The sequence below is a fragment of the Sebastes umbrosus genome, chromosome 19, assembly GCF_015220745.1.
Source record: "Sebastes umbrosus isolate fSebUmb1 chromosome 19, fSebUmb1.pri, whole genome shotgun sequence".
NCBI lineage: Eukaryota > Metazoa > Chordata > Actinopteri > Perciformes > Sebastidae > Sebastes > Sebastes umbrosus.
In genome coordinates this window covers 9,638,212-9,653,219 of record NC_051287.1, presented here as the reverse complement: position 1 = coordinate 9,653,219, position 15,008 = coordinate 9,638,212, and the positions used below count along the sequence as shown (strand labels likewise).

The 15,008-nt window shown below is 39.3% G+C and overlaps 1 protein-coding gene across 3 annotated transcripts in view; it reads left to right on the top strand.

Annotated features, from left to right (window-relative positions):
* Positions 1–15,008, top strand: part of stxbp1a (syntaxin binding protein 1a) — a 61,428-nt gene that overhangs the window by 27,554 nt on the left and 18,866 nt on the right. For all 3 annotated transcript variants that reach the window (XM_037751941.1, XM_037751938.1, XM_037751940.1), the window contains 5 exons: positions 11,358–11,407; positions 12,829–12,910; positions 13,010–13,086; positions 13,772–13,850; positions 14,697–14,800. In XM_037751941.1, coding sequence (XP_037607869.1) covers positions 11,363–11,407; positions 12,829–12,910; positions 13,010–13,086; positions 13,772–13,850; positions 14,697–14,800 — 387 coding nt within the window. In that variant the 5' untranslated portion in view covers positions 11,358–11,362. Of the gene's footprint in view, positions 1–11,357; positions 11,408–12,828; positions 12,911–13,009; positions 13,087–13,771; positions 13,851–14,696; positions 14,801–15,008 lie in introns of those variants that run through there.

The following is a 15,008-nucleotide window of genomic DNA, read 5'->3' as shown; positions in this document are numbered from 1 at the left end:
GCAGCAAGCAAGAGCGTTCTCCCTCCCCTTCCATGACTGTATATGAGCATCAGTCCCAGAGAGCAGCAGAAGGACAATAAAGCTGAATGATGAGGATCTCAGCAGCCAGCAGCAACCTGAGCTGGTAGATAGGGCTGCAACTAACTTATTGTCATTATTGATTAATCTGCTGATTATTTTGTAGATTCATCGATTGTCAGAAATTAGTGAAAGATATCCCAGTTTCTCAAAAGTCCAAGGTGATGTCTTTATGATGTAAAACAGAACAGGTTTTGGCATGGTTTATTTTGGATTTTCGGATAGAGCCAGCTAGCCCGGCTCTATCCGCAGTTCGCTGTTTCCCCCTTTGTCCAGTCTTTATGCTAAGCTTGGTTAACTACGTCCTGACTTAACAGACATGAGACTGACATTGATTTTTGCACTTAATTCTTGGAGAAAAAAAAAGGAAATAAGCTTATTTCCCAAAATGCTGAACTATTCCTTTAAGTATCTGATGGATTGTGATAAGTCCGGAAGTTACTTGGAAGTATCTGGAAGCAGGCTGGTGCGTATTTACTCCTCTCTGTGCAGGACATTTTTAGAAAAGGAGGAAGGTGAAGCAGAGAAGGACAAATGCATGCACTTAGTTGCACACGTACACAAACACATGCGCACACACACACACACACAAAGCTTTCATCTGACCTTGGAAGCATCACTGAACCAGAGCATCACACACTGGTCTGGGTTCAGTGTCTGACGCAGTGCCTGCAGCCTCTGGGCCTCCGTAAAACACACACACACACATACACACAACAAATACTCATGCACCCTGCAAACACACACACTCCCAGATAAATCCATGCCGAAATGTCATGTCGCCGTGGTTACAGAGCATGAAGGGCTGGCTGAAATAGAGCTCTCTAATTCATGGTTACAGTGGCTCATAATCTTAATGAATTCCCCTTCTCTTTCACTGAGGAAGAGTGCTGTGTCAGAGCTGGCAGACATCCTCCTCCTCCCAATCTGCTCAGCAGCACGTGACATGCTCTCCTCTCTCCATCCTCCTTTTGCATACATACGCACTCATACAGTGGAAACATGTTTAATACTGAAAAATCTACATATAGAAGATAGGTGCAGAAAGCCAAGTAGTGCAGCCAAGATGCTCTCGACAAAAACAAAAAGAGGAAGCGCAGATTAAGGAGAGAGAAAAAGAGAACGCATAGCATGACGTGATGGTGATGTGAGGAGGATTTCTTGTGCAAAATTATATTGATTTGGGTTTTTATGCTGTACAGTTGAGCTGGAGGAGACTGCTGAGACTGCTGAACCTGCTCCAGCTGCGGCATCACAGTGGATCACTTGCTTTCCTACAGTCTATTATATACTGTCTGCCAATTTGAGCACACTGGGCTTCTGTGAGTTGTTTCCCAGCTTCACTTAAAGGGGACACATCATGCTCATGTCCAGTTTCGTACTTATATTTTGGGCTTCTACTAGAACATGTTTACATGCTTTAATGTTCAAAAAACACATTGTTTTTCTCATACTGTCCATCTGAATATACTTGTATTCTCCCTCTGTCTGAAACGCTCCGTTTTAGCGCCTGTCTCTTTAAGACCCCCTCCTGAAAAAGCCCAGTCTGCTCTGATTGGCTTGTGAGAAAAATATGGTGCACCTTTGCAAAGGTAGTTCTCAAGCTGTGGGCTAACTCCGGGTCTGAAAAATGAAGCCAATGCATAAAATGTCTTAAACTTGCATTCTTTCTAGTAACCAGCAGGGGGCGACTCCTCTGGTTGCAAAAAGAAGTCTGATTGTATAGAAGTCTATGGGAAAATGACCCTACTTCTCATTTGATTTATTACCTCAGTAAACATTGTAAACATGAGTTTCTGGTCTCAATCTCTAGTTTCAAGTCTTGTCCAATACAGCATGATGTTCATTTAGTAACTTATGGTCCCATTTAGAATCAAATAGACCATAAAGCAGGGTATGCTTTAGGGCGTGGCTACCTTGTGATTGACAGGTCGCTACCACGGCGTTGTCCTGTCTGTGTGTTGTCTGTGTTTTCATCCTACAACTGTAACCCTTTCACAGCGTGTTTTCAGTTCATGAAAGTTAATTATAACCTTTTTGGTTGCCTGTCTTATTCAGCGTTCGGTAGTACTTAGCTCCATCCTCTGGTGTCACTTCTGGTTGCAAAAAAACTAAATGCCGATCTCGAGGCTTCAAAACAACAGTTCACAAACAATTTGGTGGTGTTGCGGTGACTACTTCCACGTCTTATATACAGTCTATGTTCTCAAGCGGTGTGCGATATATTCTAATGAGCCTGCATGTGACATAGGAAGTGGAGCCAAATCTGAATGGCTTGATGAGTCACATGTTTTCTGATCTAGGCAGCTCAAAATAAAACTGACTGGGTTGTCTTATTTCACAGTTTGTGGGTTGGTGGACACTCCAGATACCCAAATGTATGTGCACAAGCACTTTTTCATAATATGTCCCCTTTAAATCCCTCTCCCTTATTAGTTTTTTTAGAGTGCTAAAAAACAAGTCAATGTTAACGCTGCTCGAATTTATGAATGAATTCATTACATATCAAGCTGATGGTTCCCTGCAGCTTCCTGCTCTGGTATTTCTGTAAAAGAGCTGAAAACAATTAGCTGATTGATCAGTTTGATAAAGTGAGTAATCAGTGACCATTTTGATAAGTGATCCGTCTTTAAACATCTTTCACAGTGAAACGGCAGTTTTAGCATCTTCATTTTCTGTAATGCGTTGTATTTCCAGTCAAAATGGAATATTTAAGGTATAATGAAGAGAGGGATTTGATTTAATTGTTAAGGGATTTTTAATGTGTGTTCTGTATTGAGCGTGGAGTCTCTGGAGAAACACAATGATTTGGAGCTGAAGAGGACTGTTGGCCTCCAGCCACACCTTCCTCACCTGCATTATTAGATCAGCAGGTGGAGGGCGAAGGATAAATGAATAAATTAGACCAATCGCACTCCGCTGGAAACATAAACAGTTTTTGCCATTTGACATCCAGACACACACCTCCAAAGAGGCACCCATGCTCTTTGACCTGAGACAAACTAACAGTCAACTGAGATTTATTTGTTTGGATATAAATTAAACACAACGCAGTGCAGGGTGAGACTTTACAAACATATTTTAACATATTTAAAGGACCAGTGTGTGACATTTAGGGGGATCTATTTGCAGAAGTGGATTCTAATTTTATGTTTTCTTTAGTTTATAATCACCTGAAATAAGAATTGTGTTTCTGTTACCTTAGAATGAGCCATTTATATTTACATAGGGAGCGGGTCCTCTTCACGGAGTCCGCCATGTTTGTACAGTAGCCGAAACGGAAAAAAACAAACACTCGCTCCCGTCGCCGCCGCCACTCTCTCTCTTGCTTCACCACTCACTTCCCTCATACACACACACTCTTTAAGCACGGACTCTGCTCCAAATGACCTACGCTACTCTTACAACAACTGGTTCTAGAGAGGGCCATTCAGGCTTTCCCGTCGGCCACTGTAGTCCTTCTACACGCTTGGCACACGAGAGAAGCTTCAGTTGGTTGCAATCTGCAACCTTACCACTAGATGCCGCCCAAGATCCTACACCCTTACTCCTATTAAAGAGTTATTTTCAGATATAAATATTTTTTAACATTTGACAGATATCAACAAATAACAGAAACATTATTTATTTCAGTGTCTTGTCCTCCGCAAAACTATCCATCCTTTTCTGCTTAAAGCGTTTCCAATGTTAGTATTTGCTACTTTTTTGTTTCATATTTTAAATGAAATACCTTTTTTAGTTTTTAGTTTTTGACAAAATAAGCAGTTCCCCTCTCTTACTACTTCTCAATAGGTCTTCATTGGCACTTTATGTATCCTTTGAGTACAACCATAACCATGAAAACAAAGAGCCTCTGGTCTTGCCGCCCTGAGAAATTGGACATAAGTAGGTCTGCTCTTACTGCATCAAATGTGCTGAAAATAAAAAGATTTCTTCTCATCTGAAAAGAACAGTTTGGCGATATATACCTACTAAAATAATTCTGACTGGGGGGCGTCCAGTAGGCGTTTTACAACATCGGGTTTGGCGAAATAGTCATCGATTAGTCAACTGATGACCTCATTATGTAAGAAAAGAGTTGTTCTGGTCAGCACTTTTTGAAATGTAATTTCTTACGGTGCATTTTGCATATGATTTACAGGCAGTATATTTGAATGAACTGTGAGCGTAGTGCAGTAATACAAACTGAAGAATGTAACTGTGTACAACAAGCATCAACAAACTGCTGTCAATCTTGTTTTCTGGCTAAAAATACTGACTATGGCTAGCTGGCCGCTGTTCACATCATCCACTGGAAGAAGCAGTCAGCTAGTCTGTAAAACCTTCAGGTAAAACACACCCTGAAAGACCACACACAGCCTGCAGCAATCATGTTGTTGCCGCATTAGCAACTTCTGTTGATTGATAAGTGCACCTGAGGTTCCTGTCACAGACGCTCCTTGCTGTCAGGTGAATAGTGGTGGCTGACAACTCCATGTGTGGCAGCGAGTGTATCGCACGCCACTTGGCCTCAGCGTCTATTTTCTTGTGTGTGCTATTACAGAAGATCTTAAGGCCTTTACAGGCAGAATATTTGTGGCTCAGCAGGTAATGATCTGTTGTCGTGAGACGATAAAAGCTTGTTTAATATGTTGATTGTTTCTGTGGTATACTGACAATGTTGATTGATGCTTTCAGTGGCTGGCAATGTTAGGCTCACCACCTTTGAGAATATAAAGGGTTGACCCACGTTGTTGTTATATGTGCTCATGTGGCCTCTTATATGGCTTTTGCATCTGCTCAAGTTCGGGGCTATTGAGGTGCGTCTATGTAAACTGCATGATAATTAGTCGGTATATACAGTATACAGTACAGATCTGCTGTCAGAGCGTCTCTGTGCTCAGCTCTCACGACTCTGCCTTTTCTCTCTACTCCCGTACACCATCCCCCATCACTCATTGGTGCAGGTCATGGGAAAGGGTCCTTTTCCTGTTTTGCCCGGGTGACCTGCACCTCTCCTCAACCTGCATGACCTCTGATCTTGAACTAGATAGATGTTAAAGGCCAGAGAGGCTTTAAACTCTTCTGCTTTTCTCACAGCCAACTCGTGCTGGTCGGGGCTGGTTAGGGTGTTATGTAACTTCAGGCCTGTCTGACCAGGCTGCAGACTAATATCAGGCCATGAACGCAGACTAGATTTGTACTCTCATGCAGTCTTTTATGTCTAGTCATTATTTTGAATCAGTTTAATTTAAGAGTAAGATACATTGAACAGCAGGGAACCATAGTGATGTTTCATACTACATTACCCTTTGACTCTCACTGATGAAATTAACCTCAACATTACATGAGTTAAACTGACAAATGGATCACCATTTCAACAAGGGATTCAACTAACACATTCATTATAAGTTAATTATTTTCTCCGCTTGATTAATTGTTTGGTTTACAAATATCAAAAATAATAACCATAGCTCAAAGTGATGTCTTAAATTGATTATAGGTTTTGCTCAACAGTCCAAAAACCTGAATTTACTCAATTTCAATGACATAAAACGGAGGAAAGCTGATTTTATTTCCTACATTTGAGAAGCTACGAGCCAGCAAATGTTTGGTAAATGATGAAATGACTATAACAGTTAATCCATTACCATCCATTGTCAGCACTTGGCATTGATTCATTTACAGTCAATAAAATCAATAATCATTTCAGCTCTGTCTGAACACACTATGAACTCCAACGTGTCCCACTATAGAAAATAATTGCTATATTGCTATAAAGGCTGTTCTCATACACCGTTCGTAGCTCTACCTACGAAAACGCACTGTACTTGTATACAGTATATCCCACGAAAGGAATTTGTGTGTAATTCATGTAATTATGAACCAGGAAGTATAGAGACGCTGCGTAGGAAGGAGGTCGGGGTGGATGGGTGGGTCAAAAAACACCAGACTTTCGCACAAGAGACCGGCGTTCGTGTCCCGTGTGGAACCAAAAGTCAACATTGATTTATTAGTCACGTAACTTCTGTACTTAAGTAACATCACTTCCGGGGTTATTTTAAGCCAAACCACGACCTTTTCCTAACCCTAACTAAGTAGTTTTGTTGCCTGAACCTAAGGAAGTTGTTTCCTGTGAAGACCTAAGTTTATTTTGAAAATGTTTGCATGTAATGAGCTGAAATTGACATGTGTTGTTGGATATTCGTAGGAAAACGAACGAAAAAGGAGGAATAACTTTTTCGTAAGATATCATACGATCCGTTGTACAAGAATACGCTGTGCTATAACACCTGGTCATGCAACATCACTTATATACGGCATAGTTTTATTGATGGTCTATAATGGAGACCTGGCTTCATGTGTTCTTTATTGAAGGTTTTTTACATTTGCTTTTTTAAGTTGAGACCCGACAAGCGAAGCTTCAAGTGTTTATTTTTGACAAACATAATTTAAAAAGTCTGTGAACTAAAGAGAGGCTAAGGCTGTCGTCATATTTCAGCCCCGCTGAAATTGTCTGCGTGTCTCTTTAAGATCAGCCGTGTCAGATTCTCTCGGGAGTGATGCTGCTGTGAAGCTGAGATCCAGAGAAAAAAATGGGTCATGTACTCATAGGTGAAAGTCCCTGAAGGCGGGAGAACCACGAGGCAAAGAGAGAAACTGTCAGCTCTTCACTGCTGCATAATGTGTAGAGTGAGTCAGGGCTGTGTGTACATTGATCCAATCAGAGATATCATGTAGCATCGCACTGTTTCTTATTGTGGCAGAATAATGCCAGTGTGTGGTCGGTTAGTCTGGTTTACTACCACTTTTTATATATACATATTTTTTGGGATTCAATCTAATATGTTTTGCTGTTGTTTTGTTTTGCATTTTCTTTTATTAATTAGTTTTTTTTTTTAAGTTTTATGGTTTAACAAAAAATGTTTTTTCTTTGTTCTGTCCTGGTTTTCTTCCTTGCTCTTCCATGAGGATGTGTATCCTGTTAAACTGGGGGGGAGAGATTATGAGACGTTTGAGGAGTGTGTTGGTGTGTTTGCCACTCTGCCTGTTTGGTTGACACAGCTGTTCCGCTGTGTTGTTTCAGGTTCCTTCCCCTCTGTCCGACTGGTACGTTCCTGTATTATTGTGCCTCTATCAGGAGGTCAGAAAGGAAAAATCCACAGTGCTGTCTGCGCCTGACGTGGTATTGATCCTCATTCTCGGTCATCAGTGATGAGAGTGTGCAGCGTCCACTTTATTATCGAATCATCATAGTTTGGTTATGAAAACTCAAAACTCAAGTCCTGGCATTTGCTCCTGGTGTTCTTCACCATTGTTTTGGTAGAAGGAAATAACGGGAGTAACAGGCGAACCAGCTTTAAAAGTGACATATAACTGATAAATGTTTAAAGAAACTTGATTGAAAGTGTTACATTTCAGAATGGTAATTGGTGTGGTGTGATTGTGTTGGTGCACCCAGCTCTGGTTTGGTCTCCACCAACTCCTGAGTAAAATATCTGGCTCTTTAACCCCTAAATGCTCCACTTTCCTCACTAGTTAGTCTCTAACGTCTGTCTGTATTTGCTAAAAACATCTGCAGGATTAATGAGCGTGGAGTTGGCCAGAAATCCAGAACAATTAGCTAAAAATGCTCTGAAGAGCTGAGGGGAACTGCAGTCGAGTCATATTTCTCTGTGAGTTTGTCACTAAAAATGCCACTTTGATCATTTGAGTCATTGTTTATATAAAAAATATTGTGTAGTGCAGCTTTAACTTTGCTTCCACAACGTGACAGACATATTTCCCTGGACTAGATATGTATCAATAAACAATATTGATTTGAGTTTTTTCCTGAACTGTATGCCTTCATTGACCAACATGGATTGCGAAAGTTGTGTTGTTGCTCCTCAGTTCACCTCTAGAAAAAGATTTAATACAGTATGTAGTGTGAAAGTTTTATTTTTTATCGACAATCTCTTGAGAAAGAGAAGTGTGACATCTTGAAACATAAGAAAATCACTTAAACTGTATATCAGTTCAGTGACTGAAGCTGCTTTTATCAGAAACGCTTTATCAGAAAAATGCTGCAGTGCAGAACAAGAGGAAACCCATCAGCTGCGGCAGAGGAAAAGGGAAAACGTGTGACGGATATCCCCACTGTTTCTTTGTTTGAAGAAGTGTCTCATCCTGTAGGCGCTGCTGGATGAAAAACAAGTTGACTTTCTACGAATCCAGCTTTAGCTTTGCAACTGTTACTTTTAGCATTTAGCACAGATTCGTCAACAGCTCCAAAGTCAAAGTACTCTGTTCTTAATGAAATAAAAGCCCATGTGCGGCAGTTTTTGTTTCTGTTTGCAATGGTTTGGCTCTGCTGTTGTGCTGACACAGCAGTTTACAGAGCAGGACACAGAAGATGCTGGAAATAGGTTGAAGCTGAGTCGGGGAATCTCTCATGTCATTTAGTGAGAATAATATTCGTACTATTCCAAGATCATATGTCCCATAGGAGGTCAAACACAGCTCCTCTGACTCACAGGAGGTGCAGACTGGAGTCTGGAGGTGTTTCTGGATTCACTCGGTCAAATTTCAGTCGGTCATAGCGCGTAAGCTGCTTTTAAAGGTTAGAGTTATACAAAGTGTCTATATATCCTTCCTTGCATCCCATCCATCCTTCTGTCCTTCTTTTCATACTTCCTTCCTTGCATCTTGTACTGTATATTAGGGGTTTTCAAAGTCTGACACTGTGGGCCCTTCCTCAGACAAAATAGAGCATTATACCCCACGTTGATGGTTAAACATGACAAAATGTTGATTAATGGATTTTATTACACGGCTTTATTGAATTATCGATTCTGATTGGTCGATCACAGCATTCTACGGTCTGTTATTTCTTTATAGCAGACCGTTACTATGTATAGCAGACCGTTGCTATGGGCGCAGTTCTGAAGTTGGACTCTGGTGGACCATTTTTGTGTCAAATTATTGATTTCTGAAGTAAGTAGCTGTGTAATAAGCGGGATAATGTACAGCTGGCGGATCATTGTTGTGAAATAAACCCCTTTGCATCGGGGTCCACCCCTCTGTTTTGTGTCTGGGTGCCGCATCGCCCTGTCGATGTTTATGTGACCGGGTCACTGTACATTATCCCTTACTTGTCAAATCTTTTGTTATCATTTGTCTTATGTAAATAGAATAATGTTAATAAGAGCTACATCTTGACTTTTAGTCAAGACATTTTTTTATCCCATATTTGTCTACATTTTGGCACCGTTAAAATTATTCTGAACTAGCTATTGATATGTTTTTGTTTGCAATGTATCCATGGATGTATTGACAACTAAATTACTTTGATACTGAAGAAAACTTGATAATTCTCAGGCAAGTAATGAAGTTGTTTCTTTTTCTATTATTATTATTATTGGCGATGTACATTGGAGATAATATCTTTGTGAGTGTAAGTTAAACTGGAGGTGGTGCATCATGTCTGTGTGTTAGTGGCTTTTTATGGCATGCTAAACTATGACATTTTAAATTATATACTATACTATGATTTTTTATGGCATACTATACTACTGTATGACTTTTTAATTACTGTCTCATGGCATACTATAGCCTAGAATGATGTTTTTTATGACATACAATACTACGACTTTTGTGGCATATGACCTTTTTTATGGATGAGGATGAGTGGGACACAGCTCAGCAATGACATCAGCGGAAGACGCACCACCACTGAGTTTTGAGGCACATTTTTATGACATACTTTACTATTTTTTATGAAATAATATACTTTGACTTTTTATGATTTTTTTTTTTTCTGATAAAAAAAAAGGCTACTATACGACTTTCTTTGAGGACTCCTTCCTTCCTTCCTTCCTTCCTTCCTTCCTTCCCATCTACTGTATCTTTCCTTCCTTCGATCCTACTGGTGGCCTTCAGCTCCTCCCTCTCGCTGTGAAAAGAGCCAATCAGGAGCTGGTGTCTTCATCACCTGGAAGAATTTAATTTAGCCCATTGCTTGTTTTGGAGGCAGAAAAAAAAACAGACTGACATGAACACATCCCTGATCTTTATTTGATGTGTGTTTACTGTTTTGTAATCTTTTTTGTCCGAGTCCTTTTTAATCTGTGATAATCCATCAGTATCTGCGTAGCCTCAGGTTTTAACCGGGGCCGAAAGGGCTTAGCGGTTTATATACACAGCGATCCAGCATGATGTTGAACAGTAATTCACCCTAAATGGATTTATCCTTACACTGCTGGCAGATGTTTGGCACAGTGATCTGGCCAATATCAGTATTGTGGCATAAACATGACCATCGTGCTGTGACCTCACAGAGGGAAGGATTATTTTTCCTCTGTTGTTCTTTGCGATCGCTGAGAAACAAAGCACACAATCGCTTCCCAACAGCCTGTGTGTTTTTATTCACTCCTCATTGAGATGATTTATTCCACTGGTCTAGATCTCTGGTCATTAACCTTATTGGAGGCTATATTTGACTTTCACATAGTATTGTCCACCAGTGTAGGAATTACATTATGGGATTTTCTATACCAGAAGGACAGGATAAGGTTGGTTGTTTCCACTGTAGTTTTTATTTGTGGTTCAATTGAATATGAGTCAGGAGAACTAATACAACCCAAACAAAACATGAATATAAGCACCTTGCCAGAACATTACAGTCTTAGTATAGGTTATGCTGAAAGGACAGTTTTGCCAGAAATCAGTGAGTTTTTACTCTTTATATTAAAAGGAAAACATTAACACATGCAGATGATTATCAAAATGTGGAGCATTGCTCAAACGTCACATAAATCTAGTATTAAAGGGGACCTATTATGCTATTGTGCGTGTGTTGTTTACCCTGCTGTTTAGTTTTTTTGTGCCTGTAAAAGAAATGTGTTACTTGGTGACATCACTATGTTACGTAAGAAAAGGTAAGACTTCAATGAAGGCGTTTCAGGCAGTTTAGGAGCAGTGTTTCTGTGGGGGAGAGTAACTCCCTTTGGCGTGGACTTTGGGCTTTTTTAACTGTGCAGACCTTTTACATGCACAAAAAAACTATATAACACACTAAAGGAAAGGGAAAAAACACAAAAGCATAATGGGTTCTCTGTAATTGAAATGACCAAAACAGTTCAAGGGTTCAAAGATGCCTCAACAACCAAACATGGTTGTTAGATATTTTCTCCTCCGTGTGTGTGTGCGTGCGTTCATGCACAATATTCCCTGTTTACAAAATGTGTTAAAACAACTTTGCTCATGATCATTGTGCACCCATCAGATTCCTAATGTTTATTTATTTTATTTTTTTACAGAGATTATGAATGATGTAATCAAGAAGGTAAAGAAGAAGGGAGAATGGAAGGTAAGAAATTCACAGTTACAAGAAATATATGGAGGGCAGTGACTCAAAAAAGCGTTTTTTATTTTTATTTTATTATTTTATATTAATAATATCTGAAAGAAAATCTGCTAATCCACTTACTATCTGCAACTGCTTTATTGGGCTGAATTTTCCTCCCTGTTCAGTATTTGAATAACAGCCAATACAGACATTATGAAGTTTTCTTTTGCTTAAATCTGTATCTTGTGTTTCAAGATTAGAGCTGAAACAATTAGTCGATTAATTGATGAGTCAATCGACGTGTAAAAATGTATTGACAACAACTTTGATCATTAATTGAAGTTTCAAATATTTTTTTTAACCAAAAAGTCCAATCAAGCACTTGTTCCAGCTTCTCAAACAAGAATAATTGCTGGCTTTAATCTTCTATGATTGTGAATATTTTGGTTTGGGACTGTTTGCTGGACAAAACAAGATGTTTGAAAATGCCACATGGCCTTTAGGAAACTGTGAACACATTTTTTTTTTTACAATTTTCTAACTAAACAAATAATCAATGAAATAATTGCGAGATGAATTGACAATGAGAAGTACTCTTAGTTGCAGTCATTGTTCGATAACACAACCGATTTTCCTGCTTGCAATGTTTGAATTGGTTTTGAAAAAGTGCCAGTTCTCCAAACCAGCAGCCTGTATAGCATGCGCATGCAGCATTTGGGGGCACACATCATACACAATTATTAATTTAAGGTTACAAAATACTAAGAAACACTAATAATAACGTTTATGAACAACACTCAAGCTAAATAGTTATTTTTTCTGACTGATCTAGATACTGTACCTGACACGCTAGCTTGCCTTTCCTCAGATTGTTTGAGCAGGGAACTGATTTTGCCCGACGCTTAACTACATCCGTTGTGCCTGGATTCATTGGGAAATTGCGGCACTAAATATTAATGGTATACAGTTGGACAGAAATCTAATGTGTCGGTACTCTGTGCCAAGTAGTAAATACTGGCTCAATTCAGGCACTGCTCATTTCTGTAAATGAGTACGACTGGTGCAGCCAAGTAATCTATTAGTCGAATAATTCTGAGGCCCTGGAACCAGTCTTGAATAATAATAATATGAGTGCAGCTTTTCCTGCTGTGCACCACAAACATTCACTAAGTTTAGTTAAATAAATTGTCTAAAATCACAAGACAACAGGATTTTTTTGTTTTGTTTTTGACATTAAAACAAAACTTGACCACTGACTTAAAAGCATGAGCAGGCTAAAAGTATTTATGATTCCCAAAAATGATCAGCAGTGAGCATCCGGTAAATCACTATTCACAAAATGGAAGAATAGCTTTATTTGAATGGGACAGTTTCATTATTAGCAACATGTAATGCGAGTGATAAACTGTTTGTATAGTTACCGTCTTATTTCCTGTTGCCAGGCGCTGATCGTGGACCAGCTGAGCATGAGGATGTTGTCGTCCTGCTGCAAGATGACAGACATCATGACAGAGGGCATCACCAGTAAGAGACGATTCTCTGTGCCGTTACATTTTCCTTTGTTTGCTTGTGTATGTTCCTCTGTAACTGTGTCCATGTATTCGTCTGTTTCTGCTTCTCCAGTCGTGGAGGACATCATGAAGCGACGAGAGCCTCTTCCCAGCCTGGAGGCCATTTACCTGATTACACCCACAGAGAAGGTATGCATTCTCTCTATATCTCTGTGTCGCTCATTCATAGTGTATATTCAGAGGTGTGTCTGTAGCGGCAGGTCTGTGTTTTTAGCAGAGAGAACAGAGAAGCCGCTGTGAGTTCAAACACACGACTGTTGACTCAGCCGAGGCAAACCACACATACATACTTCTTTGTTTCTATGGTCTCTCTCTCTATTTGTCTCTCTCTCTCTCTCTCAAATTCAAATTAGCTTTTGCCATAATTGAGTAGCAGTATTACCAAAGCAGCCTGTAGAAGATCTACAATGTACTATATACAGTATATACACTAATGGTCTGCACATTGGTACATAGTATACTATAATGAAAGAAATATAAATATTTGCAAACTTATCATTAGAAATAGAAATATTCACAGTATGTATGATAAGATGAGATAAAGTTTAAAGATTTTAATGTATAGGCAATAGAAGAAAAGAGACAAATAAAAACACGAGTCATATTTTGAAGGTCAGCAGAGTCTCATGTGTTTTCAGGTGTTGGTTTCCCATAGTTTTTAATTTAATATTTAAAAGGTCACATGTTTATGTATATGGCAATATCATTTTGATCAAAACGTCATGGCAATAAAGCCTCAATGAATTGAATTGCAAACACTGATACACACATACTGTAGTCAACACGCTCACGTGAACTCTGTTTCTCTCCTCAGTCTGTCCACACCCTCATCGCAGACTTCAAAGACCCTCATTCAGCTAAATACAAGGCAGCCCATGTTTTCTTCACTGACTGTGAGTATATTCAAACACTTACTTTTTATGTAATACACTGTTTTTGTTTTTTAACATATTTGTGTTGCAGAATTTTTAATTATTTGTGTTCTGTGCTTTTTTTAGAAATCAGTTGTGCTCGTTGTTCAATCTGTTATTGTATTGTTTTCTTCGGTAGTGCCGTTTTTCTCAGCTCTGTGTTACAATTTCTTTCATAGATTAACTGCTTTCTTGTCCTTTTTCTATATATTTGTAAGCACAAGTATGCTCGTTGTTGTTAGAACACCCAACAGTGTCCTCAAGCTGGAAGGAAATGGGATTGGGGATGTAGTAAGATGCTGTAACAAAAACAGGGAGTGTGTCTTTAATTAATTAATTGCTTAATTTGATTAATGAACAGTTCACAGAGATCCTCACATTTTCCCTTCTTGTTTTTTGAATTTGTGTTTTCTCTCATTTCTCATTTTGTGTAGGCTAAGAAACACATTTTTAATCTGTTATGCTTTTTTAATATTGCTTTGCATAGTGGTGATAGATGAGCTTAAGTATGGAGCTGCTATGAAGCCACAATTACCTTTTACTGTAAATGTCTCTGAGTTAGACATGTCTTTTGTAATATGGGTTGGTTTTCACATAAGAATCTGCTGCTACATCCTGCCAACTGATGGATATCATAAACTAGTCTGCCAAAAAGGTTTTGAGGAAGTGCAGGTAAACATTATCTCCAAACAAACTTTATAGGTCAAAGAAATATGTCTTGAATTAATATTTGAAGAAGTTATTGGAACTGATGAAGCACAAACCATCTATTCATAGAGGTACCTGCTGTTAATTATAATTCTGTTGTTCTCAATTTCACCTTTCCAGCCTGCCCTGATCCTCTCTTCAACGAGCTGGTGAAGAGCCGCGCTTCCAAAACCTGCAAGACTCTGACAGAGATCAACATCGCCTTCTTGCCCTACGAGTCTCAGGTAAATGTCCAGCTGTGTGTAATGGTGTTGGGTAATGATGGCCACGCTGGCGCTGTTGAGCCGGTAAATTACTGGGATAACCTTTCAGGTACTGCTAGTGATTTTCATTATTCACACATGCACTACATTCAGGAACATTTCCGTCTTGTGCCTTTTTTACATATGCCATGGCAATGCCAAAATAGATTGGGGCAAGGGACAGTCGAGC